Source organism: Coenobita brevimanus, chromosome 14 (assembly GCF_032717465.1).
Source record: "Coenobita brevimanus isolate Jiangsu-jjx chromosome 14, ASM3271746v2, whole genome shotgun sequence".
In the NCBI taxonomy this organism is placed as follows: Eukaryota; Metazoa; Arthropoda; class Malacostraca; order Decapoda; family Coenobitidae; genus Coenobita; species Coenobita brevimanus.
Window position 1 is genome coordinate 21,030,857 of NC_136967.1, and position 26,653 is coordinate 21,057,509.

The window sequence follows — 26,653 nt, forward strand, 5'->3', positions numbered from 1 at the left end:
ACTCATCCCTGGGTGGCAATGCATGAGCAGTCAACCCCAACCATCCCTTGGATATAAACCTTCACCGGCTTAATCCGATTGGAGCGCAATAATTACCCACTAAACCACCAGGCGCCAAATTTTGGTTATATGGTTACCACCCAGCGTAGTAAATGGTTTCCTGGTGTACAGGAAACCATTTGGCTTGTCACTCAGTGTAGAGTCACCCACAGGCAGAAGGAAGAGGAAAGAATGAAGGAAAAAAAGACAGAAGAGGGAATGTAATGTCACCCCTAGGCAGAAAGACAAGGAAAGAATGAAGGAAAGACAGAAGAGGATGGAAGGAAAGAAGGATGGAGGAGAGGAGAAGGCAGACACCCAACAGCAGCACTACACTGAGTGAGTGGATGGTGAGCGCCCCCACCTACCACACTTTCATTATTTTCCTGCTCCCTTTTTTTTCCTCCCCACTTGAACCAGATTCTAAGGAATCAGTCAGTACCTTTCCTGTAATTGTCGTTCTGTTACGTGTATAAGTGAATGACTTTGATTTGCATGATTATGTATATGCCTAGATGGATAGCACGTGTATGATACAGTTGCAAGAATATGCAGCGTAGTTGGTGAAAGAGTTCCTGTTGTGAGCAGATTAGAGTATTTGCAAGCTCAGCAAAACCTGCATGGCACATGCAATCACGTGATTCGCCCTTGGTTCTCTCCCAGCGCAGAGAGAACTAGAAACAAGGTGAGGAGGTAAGTACTGTACCAACTATTAATGAACTGTCATGGCATCGTGGAGGAGTTTTACAGCTTAGTTCCTGTGTTTGGCTGTCATCATTCAACTCCTACTACACGTAATCTGGCTGAGCTGCTACAGTTCTTAGTCAGAGAAATATACAATACGGGCAAATATAGAAAATATAGATGATATATTGGAAAAATGTGGTTTTTAATATTCAGATTATTTTCATTGTTTTACATTTCTTTCCATATAAACCAAGAACTAAGAAATGCGTATTCTTATAATGTATCCTTTTGGAGTATAGAGAAGTTAAACACATGTATGCATTTTACCGTCCGCCAAACATACGCCTGACATGGGAGAGCAGTTTTACCATACATGATTAAGTGGTGATTTACGCGTCTTGAATGATAAGTGATCTGACCTGTAGAAGAGCACCACTTTCTATCACAGGAGAAATGACCCGGTCCCCGCCATTGCTTCACTCTTGGGTAAGGTGTGGAAGGCTTCTTTGGGTGTAGAGAAGTGCATGTGCAAATGTATGTTAATGGAATGGCTGTGTCCGTGAGTGAGAGAAAATGAATAAAACTGTACGAGACATTCTTCACAGTTAGGTTATATTACACACGTGATGCTTCTCTCCACACGAAACAAGAACAGGACAAAACTGTAGGGAAAAAAATGTTATGCCATTGATATTAGGTCTCCTAGCGTGGGAATGCCCTTTTTAAAATACAAGAAACTGATAACAATAGATTCTAGATCATTCACATTCTACTGTATTTTTAACGGACTCCACTTTTCCTTGTACCCGAAACACATACTGGACAAACTGCAAGTTACATAAACTCCACTGGCTTGAGCTAAGTTGGCTAGGGTGTTCATATCCTTTGAGGTAAAAAAAAAAAAAAAAAAAAAAAAAAAATCTAAGTACTTCATAATCACATTCAGAGTATTATCAGTGGTTTATACTTTCTACCTGAGCCAAATACTACGAGTCAGTAGGTCCCCTATTATTTGTCGCGATGATGTACACACTCATAAAAAGTATTGTTACGCCCTCTGCGCGATACAAACTGACACCACAAATGAAACGTTTGATAACAGCCTTACTCCAACCCTACCGAAACAGCTGGATTGTTCAGTATGAAACTCATCGAACCCCTGTGTAACGATACTTTTTTGAGTGTGTATACAAGAAAATAACTTACTGGTATCTGAATTAAAGAGCATGAATAAGACACTGAAGGAGAAGAATTTATTCTGTCAGTCTAACTTTCGGTAAGCGCCATAATCCCGAAGGGGGTGGCTACGAACAAATCGCGCATAGGTTACCCTGTCTTCCGCCACTAGGTTGACTTTCCTGTTGTCATTCAAGTACCTCTCCAACACACCCCTCCGCCTCATCATCAGCTTCCGCCTCTGCCTCAGTTCCATGTACCATAAGGTAGATGGGGACGTCCATCATCCATTCTGAGTAGGGTTACCCTTAGATGATTATAGTGCAATACAATGCGTGACAAGCCAAATTACTTTTTGGTTTGTCATTTATTGTACTGCGACACTGGGCGGTAACCTTATTACTCCACGCGTTCTTTGCGTTTCGCGGAAGCGAAGGAAATGGTTTGCAGAAGTTTAATGGCCTGCCCAGAACAAAAAATCGTCCAAGTTATCCACATTCAGATTTTTTTCCAAGGTTTCTACTTTTACTCTCACTTAGATTTTAGGTTCACGTCCAAAATGCAATAACTGCATGAAAAAATCTAGTTAATTATTATTTAGTTGTTTTCCAGAATTTCTGATGAACTACACACCGGGCACTGTAGAAAAAAAAAAAAAGTGCCATTGATATGACCTGGGGTTCCGTGGGAGTTCGTACAAGGAAATCAATAAAGATTGCAGCCAGGTGAATGACACTTTGTTAGATGTGGACCCGTGGAGTTACCACCAGGATTTCAGGGGATCTTAATGAACTTCGCACTCCGACTGGCTGGTTTACTGAGGAGCCTACAGTGTTATACCTACCGTGTGTAGCTGTTTTCAGACTTACAAAATTTTAAGGCAGTGGTAGAGAGTTTCCTTTGTGTGTCTTGCCCGGTGTCATCTCTAGGCTGTTTATAGGAGGTCTGTTGTTCTCAGTCCTGACTCATGGATGGGTCAACGAAACATTCGGTTGCATACGCTTGCAACTTGATAGTCATCTTTCTTACAGTTTCAATTTTTCCTTCCACTTGAAACACGGACCATGCAGAGCGCAGGAAATACCTGGCTCCTCTGAGATGAATTAAATTTGACGTGTTAAATCCCACTCTTATTCTAAGTAACTGAGTGAGACAAAAACACGCAAAATCTAGATGTCACACGCAAATTAATTTATAATTTTTTGTCCTCACAAATGAAACACATACCGGGCAAGCTGCAGGAAAAATCTTGTGCCTCTGACATGAACATGGGCCAGCGTGGGAGTTCATATGCTTCCTAAATATAGCCGGCACCACATCTGCAAGCAACAGATTCTGGCCGCCTTTCCTCCGCCCTGATACATTTATGGTTCCTGCAGCAAGAATGGGCCTAAAGCTGAGCATGTGGGAATCACCGCCTTGTGCAGCAGCGTATAGAGGTGGTGTGTGTGTCTGTTCTTTTCTTTTCTCTATTTTTCGTCTTTTGCCCATTTCGTTTCGTTTCTTGTCCCTAGTCTCGTCTTTCCTCGCCTCTCCTTTCATCTCTCTCTCTCTCTCTCTCTCTCTCTCTCTCTCTCTCTCTCTCTCTCTCTCTCTCGTTTCCATTAATCCTCAGCAATATCTGAGATTGATTGTTATTAAATCATTAATCATCCGGCGGTAGCGCAATGAATTGAAAAAGCACTGCTGAAATAAAGAAATTAACCACTCACGAAATTAAGTCATCACATTTTTCTTTCTAAATCATTACCCATACATAAAATGAGTTTCTCGTGTTCTCTCATGCTAAATCATTGTCTTCGGAAAACCAAATCTTCGCTCATCTTCGAGTATATATATATATATATATATATATATATATATATATATATATATATATATATATGAGAGAGAGAGAGAGAGAGAGAGAGAGAGAGAGAGAGAGAATTTTGCATGCTTATACCACTGTAAATCTTCAACCATTTTTTTTTTTCTTTTTTTACACTTCCGGGTTTGTTACAGCTAAATTTAGCAACCACTCTAACAAAATTTTACACCATTATAACTACTCTTACAATCAGCTCCTCACTTTCTTCCTATTATACTGTTTCTCCTTCAGCCAGGCGACATCAGTTATCTCTTTGTTTTGTTGCCACCAGACCATCTTAATCAGCTTATGGGACACTCACTAAGCTAGAGGGGATGGATATAACTGAGGACGTCAATTGTACCTTCAGCTTGGTATTATCAGACAACCGTCAGCAGCTGAGGAGAGATTTTTCATGCAGGAGGAGGGAGATTATATTTTTTATGCAAGGAAGAAGGAACCAAAGGTCAGGAGCCCGCAAACCGTTCCTTCCAAGAAAAAAAAAAAAATACAAAAGAGCCAAATTCAAGATCCGTTCATTTCCAGATACCTGGACACACTGCGTTTGAAAGATTGGAGATCATAGGAAGTAGGAAATACAGGGGGAGACAGTTCCAAAGCTGACCTGTTGCATAAATGAAGGACTGGGAGTAACGGTTAACTCTTGCATTATAGAGTTGGACAGAAAAGGGATGCGAGTTTGTTGCTAGACGGATGCTACGCACTCGTCATAGTGGTGGAGGGATGCAAGCAGACAGTTCAGAGGAGCACTGACCATGAAAGTAACGTTAGAAAAGAGATAAAGATGCAACTATGCGGCAAAGAGACAGAGGTTGAAGGGAGCCAGTAAGAGGAGGAGAGTTAATTAGACGAAAAGCCTTTGACTCCACCCCATTGAGAAGAGCTGTATGTGGGGAGCCTCCCCACACATGAGACTTATACTCTAAACAGGGGGGAATAAAACCCGTGTATAAAGTCAACAAATGTGCCGAGATAAAGAAGGTACGGAGTCGTTTTAGCACACCTAACCTCTTGGAAGCAGATTTTACAAGAGATGCAATACCGGTATGATCTTTCCAAGAGAAGTCTCGAGTGAATGAAATCCCAAGCATGTTCAAGGATGATGCAGGATTAAGCTGAATATTATTAAACATTAGTGGGTACTCCTGTGGAAGATTGTGTCGGGTTGATAGGTGTAGAAACTGAGTTTTTGATGCATTAAAAACAACAAGATTACCCCAGTGAGAGATACGAGCCAAGTCAGACATTATGTGTGCCTTAGCCTCATCCCTTGTTTGTTGAGGTAACAGCCTTTAGTCTCCAGTTTACTTCAAGAGGTCTCTGATAAGCCCAATTAAATCATCAGGCTGTAGCAGGAATAACTATTAGAAGATGTCATTGTATTGTAGGGCTTAATTATTCTTGCAGTCAGTTTCCCACTCTCATTTTAGTCATTAACTCTTTTTGAAATCAGAGCCTCAGTTTCCCCATTAAATCATTAACCTCTTCATTTTGGCGACGTCTGATTGCAGTTTATTCTTACTGTTTCACATGTTTATTTGAGCCGAAGAGAAACTTCCTTCTCGCACTGGGTTTCGAATACCTGAATAAAATAGTAAGGAAACTACTAGCCCTTCACAAAAGCATGTCTTCACGCTTTTCGCACTAAAATTATCATTAACCAGCTTTCCCAACTAAATAATAACTCTTAAAACAAGTTCTTCTCGTTTCTGTTATTAAATCGCTAGCCACTCGTAAAATCAGTTCTTCACGTTTCTGCAGTAATCATAAACCTTTTCCTTACGATGATTTTTTTCACTTACACTTCATACTCCAGATAATATTCTCTGCGTAAGAAAGATTTTCTAATTGGAAAGATCACATGTAGCTTTCATTAATTCTTTCAGAGACGAGATCTCCTGTGAACTAAATAATGCTGTCTGGATGCATTAATAATAAGATAAATAAGACATGTGTAATGGAAGAACTAAACATTCACGATATTTCCACACTCTTTAAGTCAATTCCTCCCACTTTCCCTACCACACCATTAACCATTCTTGAAATATGTCAGTTTCTCGCAGTTTCTCCAGAGTTTTCTCCTCTAGCGAAACTTCCCGCGGCCCTTACAGCGGTTCCCACTCACGGCCACGCTCCTCTTGCTCTTTTCACCTTTATTTCTTCTCCGATTCGTTTTCCCCCTAAACAGTTATCCGCCGCTATTGTATCGCTTTTTTTTGAGTGCGTATTCACCTTCCTGGAGTCAATTATTCTTCGAGTCAATTTCTGGCAAGGCTACAATTCATAAGACCTGCGCAACAAGGGACCTCTTAATTCCATCAGAACAATAGCGTTTTGTTTTTCTTTTCATTTTTGCTACTTTTACTCAGTTTTACTTGTTTAAGGAAGACGTTTCTTAGTTAAGGGGTTTCTTAGTTAAGGGGGTTAATGAAGGCTATAATCTAACCCAATAGTTTGAAAAGTGTCTTCTAAGCAGACTTAAATCGTTTGGATGTATTATAACTCATCGTGCCTAATACATCATGGTAGTAGCATTTTTTTTTTATTCGTACCATGGCCGGTTTGTGTTCATCTGACCGAACTGAGTCATTCACAGCTTGGTTACTAAACAGTGGTTGCATGTAATTCGATGAGCCGCAGTGATGAGGTACAAATGAGTATCCATGGTTACTAAACAAAATTTTCCTCCAATCTGACTAAACTTGGCTATCGTCTGAGCTGAAAGGGGGTTAGGGATCTCTATCAGGTTAATGTTAATTCGCTATAGAAGGTTTAATGAAGCTTATTCCTAAATCTTTTACCACTAAACGTCTCCCTTTAAATGAGTAAATTATCCGACGGTGATAATAAAAATAAAATTCCTACATTGTATAGCAGTGATTTAGCTTTCGTTCTTGTTGTGCGATGTCTGTGGGCGTATTTACCTTCCTGCATAATTCTCGGAAAGCAAGATTTGAATATTTTCATATGCTTGTAATCTGGGGGCAATTCTATCTTGGAATATCACTTTTGAGCGTGGATTCACCTTCCTACATCCTGCTCAGTTTTGGCACGGCAGACTGTATCCTGTCTCAAGTGTTATATGTTTGTACTTCAGTCAGTAGGATGATAGAGAAGTTTAAACAGTTTTAAGAAGATCTGGCGGAGTGAAAGCATTATAAACTGTGTCCATTAGCCCTTTTAGCACGATTACTTCTTTTTTTTAATATATTGTAGTTACTGACCAGATAATATAATGCAGCTTTGGGAAGCCGTCTCATTCTAAACCAAAAATATGGAAAGTCTGCCAAGCCCAACAATTAGAAATTATTTGTTACTTAGACATTCCTTTCTATATACCTTGATGATACTGTTCGAAGCTGGTTGTTAGACACGAGAGCATCTCCAGGAGCCACCGGTGACAGTCACAGTATAAATATAGTCACATGTACGGTGCTTTGCTGTGTTCAAGCTCTACGTGGTGCTTTATCTTATTTCTTTAAGGATTTTCACGCGCATGGTGCTTCGCTTGAAAGCTAGGGTGCTCAGTTTTAGCGAAGCCTTATGGTTCCGCATCTACTGTCACTAGGACTTCTGTACTTTATTTCCTCTTCCGCAAATCTTGTCATATTATTCTGTGCGTTGGAAGTGCTTTATATTCAATACGTAAACCGCCAGATATAATGCGAAGAATAAGTAGCAGATATATCTTCAGTGTATACACATACATATGCTCATTCTTAATCATATCCTTGTGAAATAATTCGCCACGCATTGCAAGCAGTGCCGTCGATAACATTACACCAGTTCGAAAAAGTCTTTCCTAAGTCAAGTGAAGTTGTCTGATGGTAGCAAAATTAAAATTAAAGCAACGGCGTCGTATTGATGGGTTATTTTAAAATGACGGGTATTAGAATGGTATATGTCCAATATTTTGACGATTATCATAAATAACAGTGGATATACAATTCAATTATTCACTGAAATTTATGATTCATTCCACGGATGTGTTAGATGATGAAGCATTTACGACACAGCGTAACAAATAGGATACCACTCTGCGCTTCATAATTGTGGTGAAATATCGATGTGAGTCCTTCAACTATGTGCTTGAAATATAAATGGCAAAGGAGAAGGCAAGTTCCACTTTCCTATGAATATTTGTGATGAATTTATGATTATTAGATCTGACAAGCGTGCATTCCATGTAAAAGCCCAATCAACAATGTTATATTATGTTCTCTCTTCGTTACGTTCTTCAGAAATTGTCAGGTAAATAAAAAATCTGTTTCTGAATCAGTATCAGTCCGGAGGACCCAACCTGGTACTCGGAGAACGGGTAATAGCCAAAATGAATCTTTTCCCATGCTGGTGACGCATGAATGGGTGAAGGGGTGTATATGTGATGTTTGTGAAAGTCGAAATGTTGCACTGTCTGTATGTGTATGTCAGAGTCTCTGTGTATCATCGATAGAAACGACAGGGTACGAACATAAGCAAACATTATGAAAGAACATACTTCCAGCACCCACTTTCAATATCCATCTCGACGTGAACTCGAACCCTAGACTTAGAGCTCACACATCACGAGATGACTGCATTACACATTGAGCCACCGCAGTTGTTATGCCCATTTTAATGCTAAGCCCATCACTGCGAGAGGCTGTCACCTATCCTAGATAAAATCGTCTAATGGTAACAGTAATAAAATAAAAAGATGTCCTTGTGCAGAGGGTAGTGGCTTTCAAAAAATTTCATTGGAAGGAGTCGTCTTTAAACAGAGTAAGCTACGTAGGGATCAAAAATAGAATAAGCCTATAAAAAGATGTTATCATATGGAAGCAGTGAATTAATGTTGCATAGGATGGGAGAGGAAGCAGAGGGAGACCGAGAACAAGATGGTGAGGTACGGTGCGAAAGAATGCAAGAAAGAGAGGTCTGTTTTGAGAACGGGGTATGTTCCTGGGTAGGACCAAAATCGCCTGGATGTTGTTTTGTTGAGGCCACCCCTCACAGGATGCAGCATCCAGCAAGAGATATATACACACACACACACACACACACACACACATAGATAGATAGACAGACGGACTGACAGACAGGCCTCGAGAGAGAGAGAGAGAGAGAGAGAGAGAGAGAGAGAGAGAATTTGCCAGACAAGTAGATAATGTTTTCGAACAAGTCGTATTGGCCAGAGACCAGCTAGGGAGGGACATAACCACAACACACACCAACTCGACAAATGCCCTCTGGACCTTCAAAACTCAGCCGCATATTTCCCCAGGAGATTTCACATTTCATATTTGATTTGTGCGCAGCCAAGTGTGATCATACAGACTCCCACCCCACCCCTCACTACTCTCATACCTTCCTTTTTCTTCCTCCCTACTCCTTTCTCCCCGTTACTACTCTACCACCTTTCTTTTTCTCTCTCTCCTCCTTCCTTTCTTTCCGCCTCCCTACTCTCCTCCCTTCCTTTTTCTATCTCTCCCCCTCCATTTCTCCCTCCCCCCTCGCCACTCCCTCCCCCCTCGCCACTCCCTCCCTTCCTTTTTCTTTCTCTCTCCCTCACTTTCTTCCTCCTCCACCTCCCCATTACTCCCTAGATTTTCTCTCCTGCCTAGCACCTCCCTGGCTCTTAATCCCTCGTTCCCCTACTACTATTTCACTCCTTTCATCCTTCACACCTTTCATCCCTTACTCCCTGGTGGTCTCTCCTTTCCGTCTTCCCCTTCCTTACTTCTCCTTGGTTTTCTCTTCCTCTCTCCCTGACACTCTGTTACTCCTACCCAGGCTTCTCATCCTCCCTCCTTGGCTCTTTCTTCCTCCTTCGCAGTCCTTCTCTCTTCCTCCTTCGCAGTCCTTCTCTCTTTCTTCCTCCTTCGCAGTCCTTCTCTCTTTCTTCCTCCTTCGCAGTCCTTCTCTCTTTCTTCCTCCTTCGCAGTCCTTCTCTCTTCCTCCCTCCTTGGCTCTCTATCCTTCTCTGCCTGGCTCTCTCCTTCTCTTTCCCTGGATCTCTCTTGTTTTTCCTCTGGCTCTCTCTTCCCTTCTTCGCAACTTTTTCTCTTCCACTCTCATTGGTTTTCTCTATTCTTTTCTCCCGTCCTTTCTCCTCCTTCCTTCCTGGCTCTCTCTGGCATTCTTACTTTCTTTCTTCCTTGTCTCTCTCTTCCTCTCTTCCTGGCTCCTTCCTCCCTCCCTATTCCTCATTACCTCTCATCGTGGCTCCCTTTTCTTCCATCCATGGTTCTCTCTTCCTCTCTCCCCGACTTTCTCTTTTTTCTTCCCTGCATTTATCTCCAATCTCTTTGGCTGTTTTACTCTTCCTGTCTCTCTCTTCCGATTCCTCGGACTCTCTCTTTTTTTTCCTTTCCTTAATTCTCTGTAACTTTCCGTACCTCCCTTCCTCATTACTACCCAGGGCCCTTCCACACTTTCTTGGGAGATTCCGGCAGAACATTAGTTAGTATATCCAATTGGCGATTCAAAACACCCGAGCTTGTTCCCAGGGCCGGTCAGACTGCTGAACAAAGTTTGCCTTCCTCTTGCCTCATTTACCTATCAGCGCAAATGGAAACTTGGATTTAACAGGACTATTACGACACTTTCTTAATGAAGCCAGGCAACTTAATTAATTTCAAAGAAACCTTTCCTCCGACAAAAGATTGATAATTGGGAATAAATCAACAGGCAGCACCCCAGCCCATCATATGTCACTAATAAGTTTCTGTCTCCTTGGCTACTGAAGCACTTTAGTCGATGAACTGAAGTTTGTGGAAGTCCAAATTTAGGGCAATATTCTGAATGGCACAAGAGACCTCGTGGCACTCCTTCCAAGCGGATTTGTTTTGCATATTCCGTTGTGATCCTCTCGTAGTCAGGACACCTCTGGTATTCTGTTCCAGCTATACCTAGACGATTATATTCAGCCAAAAGCGAACCATAGAAACTAGGAAACGTTTATAATGTCACCCGTTAACCTACTACTGATAGCAGATTTTTCATCAGGAATAATTAGATATTGCCTTCATTAACCCCTTTGCTTTAAGACGTCTCCCCTAAACTGAGTATAATCGTCTAGTGATGAGCATGAATGTTAGAAAAAATACCTCCTTGGCTTGAAGGAGTTAAAACTGCCAAGCCAACGATGATACGAACCACAGTGTCACGGTCAGTGATTTTTTTTTTGCTTCTGGCACACCTAATTCATGAAAAGGAGCTGCAACCTCTTCAGTGTTAGAAAAAATCTCATTAACCTTTTCATGGTCGATGTAACGCTTGTCTTCCATTCCAGCAAACGACAGGCGATTTATTCAGCTGAGATTGATTCATAGGAGCTTGAGAGATTTAATGCCGTCACCATCTGAGAATAAATCATAGAATCCTGATTATTAAGTTCTGACATGGTTAGGAGACGGTGAAAAGGAACTTTTAACGCAGCTGCACTATACATAGCACTTACACCTAATACCTCTCTCCTGGAAAATAAAGCCCGTGTACAGTACTTTCTGCAGACATCAACCTTCGCCAACTTATTGACCTTCTTCCATTATACTGTAATAGATCGTCTTTACTTCATTAGCGTGATATGTATTCACAATCCTTACTCTATTTTTTTTTTTTTTTTTTTTTTGCGAGTTCCCATACTTAATCTCTAGTGGTTTATCAGAAAGCAAAAATGAGTATTACACTGATGGGAAATGCCTGGAAAAGGAGGATATATATATTTTTTCGTTATAATTCCCGGCTGCTGCACCGTAAACAGCACATGAATATGTTAACAGGACTTTACAATGCCCGATTCAGTAATGAATTTCTTGCTCATCAGCTCACTTCGTCATGTGGATATTTTCTACAAGCACCAAATGTCCATATTACAATGCAGATGGCGCATTGCCATTAAAATGCATGGGAAATTTCATTAGCATATACCGACTATTTACTGCTTTCAATCATTAACACCCAGGGGGCGCATCAGAGGCAAGCAGTTTTGGCAATAATATTTGGCTGTGATAAAAAAAATAAAAAAAAAGGTCTCAAATCAATGAGATATTGTTGTTGTGGTACCAGGCTCATCTAGACTTGAACCCAGTGGACTGAAGGCTGAAGATGTAACCTTACAATCAGCATTCTTCCTTCCGGAAGATAAGGATGGAGTCCAGGGATGTCTCTGTAACCTACCGAGTTAGTTCGGCACCATCGCGTGAAGGTGTTCCTCTCCAGCATCTCTAAAGATGAATAGGTAAATGTGTGTATTCAGTCAGTCAGCAAGTTGACGTCTTTTTGAAGTTTATCATTGCCATCCCTTGACGATTTTATGCACCTTAGGGGATATGTTTCAGAATGGAGAAGTATAACCTTCATCAACGTCATCAGCTCTAGAAATCCTTCCTGACGTGAATAAACCTGTATGGTAGTAGCCGAGGATAATGAAGGAGTTTATCTATATGTCTGTCTAATCTATCACACCATCTGATTTTCTGTCTATCTGTCTAGCTTTCTAACTGCCTCTGTGTATCTATATTTATCCATCTATCTTCCTAGCCGTCTTTCCATATTTATATCAATATCTGTCTATCCGTCCATCTGTCTGCCCTTCTATCTCTCTGTCTGTATCTATAGTTTTCTGTCTGTTTGGCAGACTGTCTGTCTCTCGTTCTTACTTAGATATTTCATTCTCTCCACTGCAGGAATATGGAAGTTTACAAACAGGATGTCTTGAATTAGTCTATACAACACTTCTCCAATTTACCTGCATGATTGAGCACGGAGCAGACATTATTAAATCACAGTTACAATTTGATGCATCCAAAACAGCTATTGCTATGTCCCAATTACTCCAGTGTAACTGTGATGCTAGGATCAAAGAGGCAGCAGCATCAAAAGACCGAGAAACACCATTTCCAGTTTATGTTGATTTGTCTGTCTTTGCAAAGACCAGAAGGAAACATCTCATTGAAATGTTGCATGACAATGTCCTTACTATTTCTTATGACTGGGTGCTAGAAATATCAGCACAACTAGGGGATGCTGTCATCACCAAGTATGTTGAAGATGGTGCAGTATGCCCTCCTGTCTTAAGAAAAGGGTTATTCACAACAGCGGCCATGGACAACATTGACCATAATCCAAATTCCACGACAGCAGAGATCGTTCTATAGGACAAGCACTTTCGTTTTCCAACATCCCAGCTCAGATAACAAAGTTCAGTTACGCTCACCACTGCAAATTCAAGGTGGTAAGATAAAAACAATTCCAGAGCATCCCGAGTCATTCACTAATTCCTCCAGCTCACTTCACCAAAAAGACTCCTAAACCTCCTGTTGCTGTGTCTCCAGATGTCTCCTCAACATTCACTTTATTCAAACCAGTCTTGACATATGAATATAAATGGCTTGAAAATGTGAGAGTCACTGAAGAAGTGAATGACTCTGTACATATGACATGGTCCTCCTACCATGCATCAAAACAGAAAAATTCACAATTTGAAGTAAGCATCACATCCTTGATGCCTCTACTTAGAGATGCTCATTCTGTGGCTACAATAAAACATGTGATGGCAAAAATAAAGGAAACAGTGGATTTGATCAATCCAGGAGAAGAACCTGTCATAACCGCAGACCAGCCAATTTATGAAGCAGCCAAGCAGTTTCCGTGGTAGTTGCCAGGTCTGTGGTGAAGAGAAGCTGGTTCTCATATTTGGTGGTCTGCATATAGAGATGGCTACCCTGAGGTCCATGGAAACACTACATCAAGGTAGTGGGTGGACAGGTGCTCTCGTTGAGTCTGGTGTTGCATCTCAAGGTACAACAGATTCGTTCTTGTCAGTCTCTAGTGTCACAAAGGCACGTCAGGCACACCAGATAACAGCCTGCCGTCTCTACAAGCTCTGATTATGAGGAATTCACAAAATAGGCTGTCGAGAAGTCAATTGATATGTTGAATCTGGAAGGCTGATGCGGATTGCGCAAACAGCAGAGTCTCCAGTTTCAGTTCTGGTACCTGGTATTGACAGTGGAATTGTCCATCTTTACGTTTATTCGATCTTTCAGAGAAGCAAATTTTGGTCTCTACTGTGAAGCAACACCCAGATGTGGCGAGAGAGTTCTCTGCAGGAAACTTTGTTGTCCACAAATTAAACCGACTGTTCTCAGTTATGGCAATAAACCAAGCCCATGAACAGGCAAATGCTTTTATAAAGGGGCCATTGGCCTCACTGAGGATCCATTAGCCCTTAAAAAATGGGTGGTTGCTGGGCCTGAAGTGAGCCAACTTCTTCAGGAGTGTGAGAAATCATCAGATGTTAAGAATGAAGCACAACATAGTGAACATCATGATCAGACACGAAAGACTCAAAAGGTATCCGTTGATAAAGTAGAAAAGTTAACCACTGCTATACAGGAGTTTGGTAATCCTTTTCGGGAGGAGTCAGATGACCTTCTTACCGCTGACACATAGGACATTGCCAATCCTGATAGTGCTGCGTCAGTAGCCACACACTATGAGAAAGGTGCATGTCAGTGTCATGCATTCATGAGTGCATTTGAACCCGAGGTTCAGTGCACATTTTACCAAGCAGTCAAGAAGAACAAGGTTGCTTTCTTCAAAAGAGAGGCACATTCAAGCAGCTCTACGCAAAAGACACTGAAGGAGGACTTCCATCTTTTCTTTCATTTCTTGTCAAAGAAGGGAGTATGACTTAATAGAAGTCCTTCAGCATGAAAACAATCCATTCCCTGTCTGCCTTTCCGAGTGACAGTGGACAGCTTCATGTAACCAAGAAATTTCAACTTGTTGAGATCCTTGAATCCAAAGTCAAGATGTAAAATCTTGAACCAGTGGCAGATGCTATTGTCATGGATGGCACAGCATTAATGAATGCCTTGACAACCTGAGCATCAAAAATTTTCGGTCGGTATTTCATGCAGGATGTTATTTCTGCAGTAAAGGCTTATGCCACAAAGTACAGGCGCTCAGATATAGTTTTTGATGTTTACGTTCCATTTAGTCTGAAGGTAGAGGCAAGAACAAAGCGAGGGGAGGAAATGAGGAGAAGGGTGACAGACTTTACCAAAACACCCAGTAATTGGCACAACTTTCTGTGAGGCAACACCAACAAAACTGAGCTCTTTCATTTTCTAGCAGGTAGAACTGCTGGCGTCCGAACAACAAATACGATTGTTGTGACCAAAGGGGGCAAAGCACAGTCCAATCAAGCAATGTGTCTGAACAATGTATCTCCGTGCACTCATGAAGAGGAAGCTACTCGAATGTTCGTGCATGCAAAAGATTCAGTCCAAAATAGCAACTAGATATTGATAAAGCAAATATTACAGATGTGATTGTAATAGCAGTATCGTGTTTTCCATCCCTGAAAGAGCTGGGTCTTGCAAAACTTTGGATTGTCTTTGGTCAAGGACGAAACCTGAAATGGATCTCGTTCATGAGATCTGCTTTGTACTTGGGCTAGAAAAAACGAGAGGAATCCTGTTCTTTCATGCTTTTAGTGGTTGTGATGTAGTGTCAGCATTTCGAGGCAAATGAAAGAAGTCAATTTGGGACACTTGGACTGTGTATAATCAGGCCACAGTCGTCTTCTCGAAACTTACCCAACATCCACCAGTCATTCATGACACTGATATTCAGACTTTAGAGAAGTATTTAGTCACCATGTACGACAGGTCTAGTATTGCTGTATGGGGTAATGAGACACGACTGGACTTGTTTGGAAGAAAACAACGGACATATAACTCTGTTCCCCCAATTCAAAATGCCCTCCTTCAACATGCAAAACGTGCTACCTTCCAGGCAGAATGAATATGGAGTCAGGCAACTGTACGTAGGCCACAGTACCCGAATCCTAGTGACTGGAGGTGGACAAAGCATGGCGAGGGATGGAAGGTTTTCTGGACGACTCTCCAACCGATTACAAAGTGTTGCCAACAGCTGACGAAATGCGAATGTAAGACCGAATGCCATGGAAGATGCAAATGCTATCGGTCTGGCCTGAGCCACATTGCACTTTGTAGCAGTGTATGCCAGTTTTAATGTTCATCCAGATGCCTGCCTATCATGAAAACTGAATCATCAAGTAAAATATTAGGCAACTGAGACATAAAATGTCTTAAACCTTCCAAACATGATAAAGAAATCCATCCTACAAGCCCAGATGTTGCGAAAATAGAATCTCCATGCTTCAAAACATAGGTATTGACCCCTCAAAGATTAATTTTGGACAGTTTGCTTTGTTTATATGAAGATAGCCTAACTGCATCCAGTAGCCATAATTTGGTGGCCATCTTGAAAAATGGCGGTCATATTGGATTTCCGTTTGGCTAACGTTAATTTCTTTATAGGCAGCCTAAAGGTGAAGCACATGCAAAATTTCATGCTTGTATCACCATTTGAACGATTTTTCACTTAGCTGCCCCACCAGTGGAGATATTACGTTATTTTAATCTCCACACAACATTTAGCTTTATTAGCGTCAATGTACCGTATTCAGATTGGCAGAGGAGCATCCTTTGCACGTCTTCCTTAGCGAATTATGTTGGATAGTTCACCTTATATTCCCTAGTATGTGATTTGGGTTTTTGGTATGGCCAGGAGTTGCATTAAGTGCGAATTTCAGTGAGAAGAAAGACGTGTCTGGAAATTATGTTGCTTATACCGTTTTAATCTCTATGACTCAGTCATAGAGCTTATAAATAAGAGTTAAGAGAGTAAACGTGCCATATAAATTAGAGCTGGCATGGAGGGGGAGCTGGAGAGCTTTCTAACCCTAAGCTATACAGCGTACCCTCTGTTTTATTCCAGCTGGTGATAAACGTTTTTGTTTAACTGAGACTGAGGCCCGTATTCTCGTTGGTCAAGGAAGCTCCCTAACACGTTTTCCTAAGCAACTTTTTTTTTTTTTTTTTTTTTTTTTTTTTTTTTGCCAATTGCACCTTCGTTGCTACTCCTCACCTTGCCCTAGGGTGGGAAAGGAGGTCCTGATGATGATGATGACCTTACTGTTCATATCCCTATGACATAAATAATTCTGATATCGCCATACTCTGCATAGATAAAGTGTAATCGGATATTAACCAACCGTATCCAAAGTAAATCGCTAATGAAGAGGTGTTAGGAAGCCTCTTTAACCGATGAGAATATGGGCTTGAGTCTGAAGAATCTTAAGGTGTTAATACCGCAACCACTAACCCCCACATGTCGGGACTACTCTTGTACCCTATTCCAGGTAACGTCAGTCGATTTTATTCCGCTGAGGTTCCATAGCACCTCTTCTTTAGCGATTTATTTTTGTTTATGCCTGGTTAATATCCTTTTGTACGTTATTTATTCAGAGTATGGCGATAGTAGATGGATTTATGTAACCCAGGGGAGAACAAGTAAGTGTAATATGCAAAATAAATCGCGTAAGAAAAGGTGTTAGGGAGCTTTCTTACTCGACAAGAATACTGGCCGTAGAAGCCTTAAGGATTAACATTGTTTTCTTTGTGATATATAAACTTTGGATATGGAGACTATAAATGAGTAAAAAATGTTTAAAGGCGCAGTACACACACACACACACACACACACACACACACACACACACACAACCATTCTCCTCCACTTCAGACCCACCCAGCCACCCACCCTCCCACACGACTAAACGCCTTCATCAATCAGTGACTGAGGGCTCACCCCCACCCGTCAGTGAGGGGAAAAACTCCACACTCCCAACAAGTCCCTCACACTGACACCATTTTTTTTTTTTTTTTAATTGTTTGGCTTTTTCCTCTTATATCATGTAATTTTTTTTTTACTTCCTTGAATATTTATAACAACACATTCTTCGTGCTAGTTATATCAACTGAAATTCTTTTTATTTAACCAGAGAATGTATTTCTTATTTTATGTTTGCTGTCTCCAGGCTTGCGCTAGGCCTTTTTTTTTTTTTTTTTTTTAAGCTGAGTGAGCCAGAGGTGCTTCACTATAATTAATTATTACATCTATATTTTGATGAAATGAAACTAATTACGTATTCATGACCCAAATAACCCGACCCTGGTGCTAATGGTAGCATTATATTACCGGTGGCACAACGCAACCTACTGACAGAGTAGCAGGTTCTAAAGCTGATAGACCAGATTCACAGAGGTTGCTAAATTCGATCTCAAAAACTTGCTAGATTGTCGCTCTGCACAAAAATCCCACATCGAATATCTGAAGGAAATGAGCTAAAATTTTCGTAAAGAGGCAACCGTTCGTAAATAAATGTTGCTAAGTCTCTCCAAAGCCGCTAACAAAATAAGCAGATTTCTAAAAATAGGTAAAAATCAAGAAAATTTGCTAAATTCCTTTTTTTTTTTTTTTAATCAAAGAAATAATATAGCAAAAAATAGGTAAACATTCTGAAAATTCGCCGTCAAATCTCTCGATTTATCGCCAAACAGTAAAATGAGATATATAAAGTAGGTAAACATGTAAAAAAAAAAAAAAATGTAAAACTCTAAATCTCGCCATAACACGGCTAAAATGGCACCGGTAGCTGTAACTATGCATTAGGTGACATCACAGGCCTGGCGGGGGGCACAAAAGAGCCAGGTGTTTTATTACTTGCCTCTGTCTCTCAAAAATGGAAATTTAATTACTGCAAAATTAAATACCCATGACACACACATCTGGTGTGTCACATCAAAGGACTGCACGTTCCAACTCTTTTGTTTCCCACTAACCCTGCGTCTCTAATGAAACTGCAGTGAAGCGAGTTTCCCCACCATTGCGAGAGGCCTCCACACTGAAACTGAATAAAAGCTACTGACTTTAGCAAGAGCATTATTAAAAATTTTTCATACTACACAGAAGTGCTGTTTGATTCTCTCCATTCCAGGCCCCACTAATGAAACTTCAGTGAAGCGAGCTTGACCTTCACCACTAGATTTCCTTCTCCCCCTCTCCCCCACCCCCTCCACACACACACACACACACACACACACACACACACACACACACACACACACACACACACACACACACACACACACACACAGAAAGTTTTCTGTAAGATCTGTCGGTAGCAAGAATAAATATTTTCCATGAGCTGAGTGTAATCATCCGGCCATTGGCGAGAACAGTATAAAAAAAACTTGTCATATCGCGAAAGGTTAATTAATGCTGTCCATTTCCCTCCATGCTGGCACCACTAACGAAACTACAGACTAAGCGAGCTACCCCTTTCCAGTACAAGACACCTCTCCTCGAAGCTGGGTAAAATCATTTAACAGCAGCTCGTAGATCTATCTCAAACAGGACAAAATTTTCGGAGAGTAGGGTGGTAAGTAAGCATGAAAAATTGGTCATCGTACTAACTAATGAAAGTAGATTTAGGGGAAGTAGCTCCTTCAGTGCGAAAAGTCTCCCTCCGAAGCTGTCTGATGCAAGCGAGGACAAAAAACATTATAGTGCTGGGGGTCCATTTGGAGCTTGCTTCTAACCATTTCCCTATTAGAGACCTTTAAATAGAGACCTTTAAAATTAATAAAATCATAGCAAGAATAAAACTTTTCTTTATATTCAAGGAAACAGACAAACCACCTTAATGAACTTTAACACCTTCATTATAAAGATATCTTTTCTAATTTCTCCCTGCTACAGCAAGACAGTATTTTGTTCCGGGAAAAATTATTTAACTGGAGTTATTACGTATTGCCTTCATTAATTCTTCACTACTACGGCACTGCTCTAACCTCAATGAAATAAACAGGCAACAGGAAGAATATGATGATTTCGTGCTCAGGGTGAAGAGGGTAATACGAATTTCTTACGTATATAATTTACAGTGAACTAAGAGCACGAAAGATACACAAAAGAACGGTTGCTTGTAACAGATTTTCATCCTTTCACATTTTACCTCATGTAGCTGAGTAGCAAAAAAATTATAATAAAGATATAATGTTAGGCTCGACATCCCCTCCATGGCACTTCCTGACTAGCACTATGTTCTGATGTTAATCTACCCGTATTGTTACAACTCGGCGTTCAAGAGGAGAGAGAACAATTTCAGGTAAAGTTAGAGTAAAAAGAGTATAGTTACAGCGAGGACTCATTGTTTGCAGTAGTGTATAATATATTTTATTTATAAAGATTCCTGCCTCTCCTACCCCCTCTCACTTCACCCACCTCCTGTTCTCCGGCATCGTCCACCGTTTTCTCACCAACACACCTTTACTCTCCTTCCTCGCTCTCAGCCTCGTTTCTCTAGTTCTCTTTCCACTTCTTACTCCTCTTTTTCCTCTCCTTCAGCCGTCCATTTCCTTCTACCTTCGCTATTCCTTTTCGTACTCCCATCTCATAATTCATACTAAATCCTCATTCTCACTTCTCTCTCACTTCATTTTCCTCCTTCCCTCGCGCTTTCTCAATCTCCTTTCGGTTTCTCCACCTCCCCTTGCCTTTCTCTGTGCATCCCTTTATCCCTCTCCTTTCTTTATTTCTCTTACTCATCTTCCCTTCTCCCTCATTCATCCCCCTTTTCATGACCTCGTAGCAACCCCCCCCCCAACTTTTTTTTATCTCATCCCACGCATCTCCGCCTCTCTCTCTCTCTCTCTCTCTCTCTCTCTCTCTCTCTCTCTCTCTCTCTCTCTCTCTCTCTCTCTCTCTCTCTCTCATCCTTTTTTTTTTTTTTTCCATATCCCCCCTCCGCCACCATCCGTTCCTACTCCTCCTTGTACCCTCAAGCACACACACACACACACACACACACACACACACACACACACACACACACACACACACACACACACACACACACACACACACACACACACACACACACACACACACACACACACACACACACACACACACACACACACACACACACACACACACACACACACACACACACACACACACACACACACACACACACACACACACACACACACACACACACACACACACACACACACACACACACACACACACACACACACACACACACACACACACACACACACACACACACACACACACACACACACACACACACACACACACACACACACACACACACACACACACACACACACACACACACACACACACACACACACACACACACACACACACACACACACACACACACACACACACACACACACACACACACACACACACACACACACACACACACACACACACACACACACACACACACACACACACACACACACACACACACACACACACACACACACACACACACACACACACACACACACACACACACACACACACACACACACACACACACACACACACACACACGCCTCATCCCTCTCAAAGCTCCCCCACACTACTTGCCTCCCGCTTTGAACTCGCTCAGATTTTGCTTACGAGCTCAAAACCGATATTCCGAGGAAGGGAGGAAGTGCCTCGTTTTTCCAGCTTGAATATTGTACACTAGAGGACATAAGTTCGCTAAATATTCCACTACTTCTTTTCGTTGCTCTCTGGTGGCTAAATTTCCTAAACTAAGAGAGTGGGTATATTTCTCAGCACATAATGACTCGTTTTGATACGATATGTCCAGCATAAAACTGAAGGAGATACTGTTAGTGTGAAGCAGACACAGTGGATCATAAAAGGAATTTACGACCTTGTACGTACACCCATAAACCATAGCCTCGGCCGGTATAAATTTCCTTCATATTCGTGTGTGCCTTGCCTTTGTCGTTGTTTAAGTGATGGAATGTGAACCCCATCGTCATAGCGCCTTCTTGTAGCAGTAGTATGGTCCGGGCTCATATTCACAAACAAACTCATAACTCAGAAACCAGTATGTGTTTGCAGCAAGACAAAGAGATGTGTGAAGATTCTGCATTTTCCATCCCTTCCCTCCAGTGTCCTGACTGTCAAGGTGTGGCTCTGATGCTTTCCTAGCCCATTCCTGAAGAAAAAAAAATCACGGCCAAGAGTGGCAATTCATCATGGGTTTGTTTTTTAATCCCGGCCATGGTTTATCCATGGGGTAGTGAGTTACTGAATTCTGTGTTTATGGTATTGATCCTTTGATTTTAGCTCATCAAAGTCGGAGGGAGAGTTGTATCCGGAATGTTTCTGCGCAACAGTTCGGCCAATGTTGATGCACTTTTTAACATCATGATTGAGTGGGTTGTGTGTTCGTGTGTCGTTGAGGGCACATGTTGTGCAGAGATCCTTGTATTCAGAGCGCCTACAAATCAGAGTGGATTAGAAACTATTTATTACAACTATACGGTGTGGATTTTGTAAAAGAAAGAGAAATAGAAGAAAAGGGCGAGGAGGAGAGAGGAGAAAAGAAGTGAGGGGTGAAGGGAGGGGAGAAGACGGGAAGATCCTATATTTAGTTCCAGTGGGCAGGATCTTCCCTGTAGCGTGTAGCTCACTGGGGGACGGGGGAGGATACAACAGGAAAGGAGGGGGGAAGCAAGGGCGTATCCAATATATTAAGAAGGGGTCTTAACCTAGAAGGTTGATAAAAGGGCAAGGGTGAGGAAAAAAGAGGGGAAGAAAAGAAAATCATTGTTATGCAGCCACCTTGTAGGAAATTGTTAACATATGGACTGATCTACGTAGAGCTACATATCAATTAGTAGTCTGCCATGTTTCTTGAGGAGGAGGAATATGGAATTTCCGGGCAAGGAAAAAAAATGTATACTCCTTTATAAGTTTCCTGAGGGGCATTATTTCACCCTGGCCTAGTCTTAGGACTGATTTTACAGTTGCTGCTATTCGTTCCGACACGTACTGACATCTGAAGTTTTCTCGAGTTTAGGTTGCACAGATGCATTCCCCTTCTGCTGTTGGTAACTGTCATATACCACACTGTTAAAAGTATACCTGCTGTACCCCAACCTTGCCTAAAATTGCCCTCTCTCCTTCTTTACTGTTGAGCTGTAACGAGATAAACACTAGACTAGAGTATGACGCCGGTCGTAAAAAAAGTGCTATAGAAAGATGGTAGAGTTGTAGTATTGTCTTTTTCTGCCATTGGCCTATGCGAATTGAGAAACAAAAATGACGAAAATTTAGGACAGAATTAGGTGGAAGGTTGGGGACCTGGCAAGCCAATGAAATTACAGCTGTGAAATCAACCATGCTGGTCTGCGTCACTGCTAATCTTGTTGGGGGGATTGAAGCCACGTACAGAGGGATTGAGAAACCTGCCTTAATAACGACATTTGTTTTGTAGAAGTTGATAATACTTGCAGTGGTATTATTTAGATAGATTTATTTTTTTCCACGGAGTACTGCACATAATTCTGCTGCCTTGTTCAAATATGGCAGAGACTTATTAGTTAACACCTTCATTATGAGAGATCCTTCCGAAGCTTGATAAAATAGTCTGATGTAGGAAGATGCAATGAATGGGTTTATGGAGACTTTCAGTTCCCCGTAATCAGAGACGTCCTTCATGAGCTGAATAAAACCATCGTTCAGTACTAAGAGTAACAATAAAGAAAAGGCACATACATACTCTAGGACTTAAAACTCACAACGTTTTTCTCATTATAAAGAAGCCGTGGAGCTGTGTTGCCGGAGGGTGATAGAATATGAACACGAAATAGGGAAATAAAATGCTTACGTTGGTTGCTAATGGGGAGAAAGGGAGACGAGGAAGGAAGGAAGGAAGCCCCGAGGCGCGCTGGGGAAGAGGGGAAGAGAGAGTAAATGAGAAAAGAGAGAAAGGAGGATAGGAGAAGGGGAAGGAAACATGGAAAAAAGAAAGATAAGAAGTGAGGTGAGCGGGGAGAGGAAAAGGAAGGGGAGAAGTGAGGAGAAAGAAGAAGGGGGAGGGGAAAGAAGGGAGGATAGGAAGGAGGGGAGATGAGAAGAATGGAGAGAAGGGAGAGAGGAGAATAGAACAGAGGGGAGAAAATAAAAATGAAGAGAAAGGAGAAGAGAAGAAATGAGGGGAGAAAAGGAAGATTAGTTGAGAGAGGAGAAGAGAGGAAAGAACGGAAAGGAGAAAGGATGACTATCAGAGAGAGGAAAGGAGAGAGGGGAGAAGAGAGGAAAGTGGAAAAAATAAAGCGGACACAAGAGAGAGAGAGAGAAAAATGACGAAGCAGGGAGGGAGGTGAAAGAGTTGTTGATCTGGAAGAGAAAAGAAAGGGAAGGAGGAGGGGCGAAGAAAGCCGAGAAGAGAGGAAGAAGAGAGAAGAGAAGATAACCTGATGGATTAGAGAAGAGGTGGGAAGAGGAGAAAAGAAGAGGGAGGAGAATGGACAGCAGATGGGAGAGACCGGAATAAATTGAAAGGAAAGGGAGGAGAAAGATGGAAGCTTAGAGGGGTGAAAGGAGAGGAAAGGGGACGGGAGAGAACGCGGACGCAAGAGGAGGGGAAAAATACTGATGCAGAGAGGGAAGTGAAGGTGGTGTCTAGTAAGGATGAAATGTACAAAAAAAGGTAGAAGGGAAGGCAGAAGAGAAGGAGGAAGGAAGGCAGAGGAGAGGAGCGAAAAGACAGGAATAGGAGGTGGGAGAAATTCGAGGAGAGGAGAGGAAAGGAGAGAACGAAGGAACGAGGGTACAAAAGAGGACAGGGGATAAGATGATAGCTGACGCAAGAGAAAGAAAGTAAAAATGATGCGGCAAGGAGGGACGCGAAAGCGGTGTTGATCTAGGAAGAAGAAAAGAGGGAAGGAGAGACTGGAGAAGTGAGATTAGAGTGGAGGGCAGAGGAGAAGGGAGAGGGAAAGACAGAAGACAAGAGAGAAAGGAAGGGAAAAGAGAGAATAGAAAGTGGGGACAGGAGAGGAGATGGCAGTGGAGAGGAGAAGAGATAAAGTGAAAGCGAACGCAGAAGAAATAGATAAAAATGATGAAGCAGTGAGGGAGTGAAGGGGTTGTTTGATCTTTGCCGGGAGTGTGCATCAGGAGAGACTGGGTTGGAAATCACGTCAGAGGACGAGAAAAACAAGCCTGATAATTGCATTAGTGGTTACGCGAACAGTGTTTTGCAACTTTTTCCTCTTGCTACATAAAACTGGAGAAAAATGGAAAATTGTACCACTGACAAAGATTATAAAAAACACCGTTTTTAACTTCTGTTTTTACCACGAGCTAAAGCAGATAACAAAGATAGAAAAAAAAAAATAGTGCCTTCCATGCTTCCTGTTGTGTGAATGAAAATATTTCAGTACAGTGAAGTTAAGCGTCCACACTTGAAACTGTGGAACGTGTTCAAAGGGGCAAGCATGCTAATGTTGGTATTTATCTTTCAGCTGTGTACGTGGGTCCGCTGAACTAACAATGATTTGCGGAATAACCCACTTTTGGTATTCAGTTTGGCGCTTTTTTAAAATGATATTGTGGCTGACTTTAAGAAAAGCCACTAAATTAACGTATTATTTTTTCCATATTTTTTCCAACATTGTATGTAGGTCCACTCTAGGTCTAACAGTTTCAAAGATAACCCACTTTCGGTGTTCAAGTTTGCGCTTTTTTCAGCAACTTAGTGGTAAGTGTGAGAAAGGTAAGTTAAGTAAAACCTGGTTTTTTCATAAGTTTGCCATCGGTGAGTGGATCCGCTGTGGTATTTTAAGTTTTGGGCTTTGGTGCTGTTCTCTACCACCCAGCTATCTGAAGTATAGAGTTTTCGTTCGCTTCTCTTGATGAAACAATCATAAAAAAAAATAGACTGATGTATTGAGCATATGATGTCTGTGTTTTCCTCTTTTGTTATTCTTGTGACAGTGAGAAATAAGGCAGGAACGCTGGCAGACATACCACGGGCCCTACGAAATGAGGCAGAATGATGTAGACGACCCTCAGTGACCCTGGATTTATCCTTTCGTAGTATCAGCCAATCCACCATTCAGTCCTTACTATCGTCGCTTTCAATGAAGCCGACTTCAATGTATACTTTCTGTCATATGCTTAAGATTATACGAGTCCTTGCCTCAATATTTCCATCATGGAGGATACCAGTTCGTCCTCAGAATTCGTGTTCTTCTTCAAGGAGTGAAAATAGAGGCCCAAACACCACACAATCACTTGGGGACGAACTGGCACATTTTCCCCAGCAATGGTGTGTTTTTCTCACTGGACTTTGCCTGTTTTACCTGGGACCACGACATAAATAGGGGAGTCGAGAGAAGCTACATGTTGGGGGGAAGGAAGGGAAGTTAGAACTTTTGGATAGTAGTCCATTTCCTGTCTTAATTCATGTTTGAATCGTCCATCAGACATCCTATCGGGCCTTTTCAGCTTGTCTGGCCCTGGTATGTCACCTGCATCACGATAATTGAGATCAGCTGTTTTCTTTCCTTTCTTTATGCAACCGATTCTATTCATTGGATATACCAGCCCGTTCCATGAGGCCCAACATTCCTCTTACACACACACACACACACACACACACACACACACACACACACACACACACACACACACACACACACACACACACACACACACACACACACACACACACACACATATATATATATATATATATATATATATATATATATATATATATATATATATATATACACACACTCAAACCTCGATTTAAGGGACCTCCATTTAAGGGATTTCGGATTTAAGGGACTCCATATTCTACCTGACAAACGGACATTATTGTTTTGTAATGACACGTAATGTCTAGGTTATACATATTATTGTTTCTTTAAACAGTACCAGTAAAATAATATTCATAATCAAATAAATAAATGAAACAGTCATTGCATTTCACAAGAAGATTGTCATTATATGTGGTAAAACAATGTACATTTTCAAGTAAGGGACAAGTTGATTCCCCATTTAGCACCTTATAGCGAGGTTTGAGTTTATATATATATATATATATATATATATATATATATATATATATATATATATATATATATATATATATATATATAT

At 41.4% G+C, this 26,653-nt stretch overlaps 1 protein-coding gene across 1 annotated transcript in view; it reads left to right on the forward strand.

The window, feature by feature from the left end:
- The first annotated feature begins 13,467 nt into the window (after window positions 1–13,467).
- LOC145390093 (uncharacterized) overlaps window positions 13,468–26,653 on the forward strand; it is an 85,430-nt gene continuing 72,244 nt past the window's right edge. Inside the window, exons 1-2 of the mRNA XM_080265159.1 lie at window positions 13,468–13,552; window positions 13,801–13,841. Coding sequence (XP_080121285.1) covers window positions 13,468–13,552; window positions 13,801–13,841 — 126 coding nt within the window. The remainder of the gene's footprint in view (window positions 13,553–13,800; window positions 13,842–26,653) is intronic.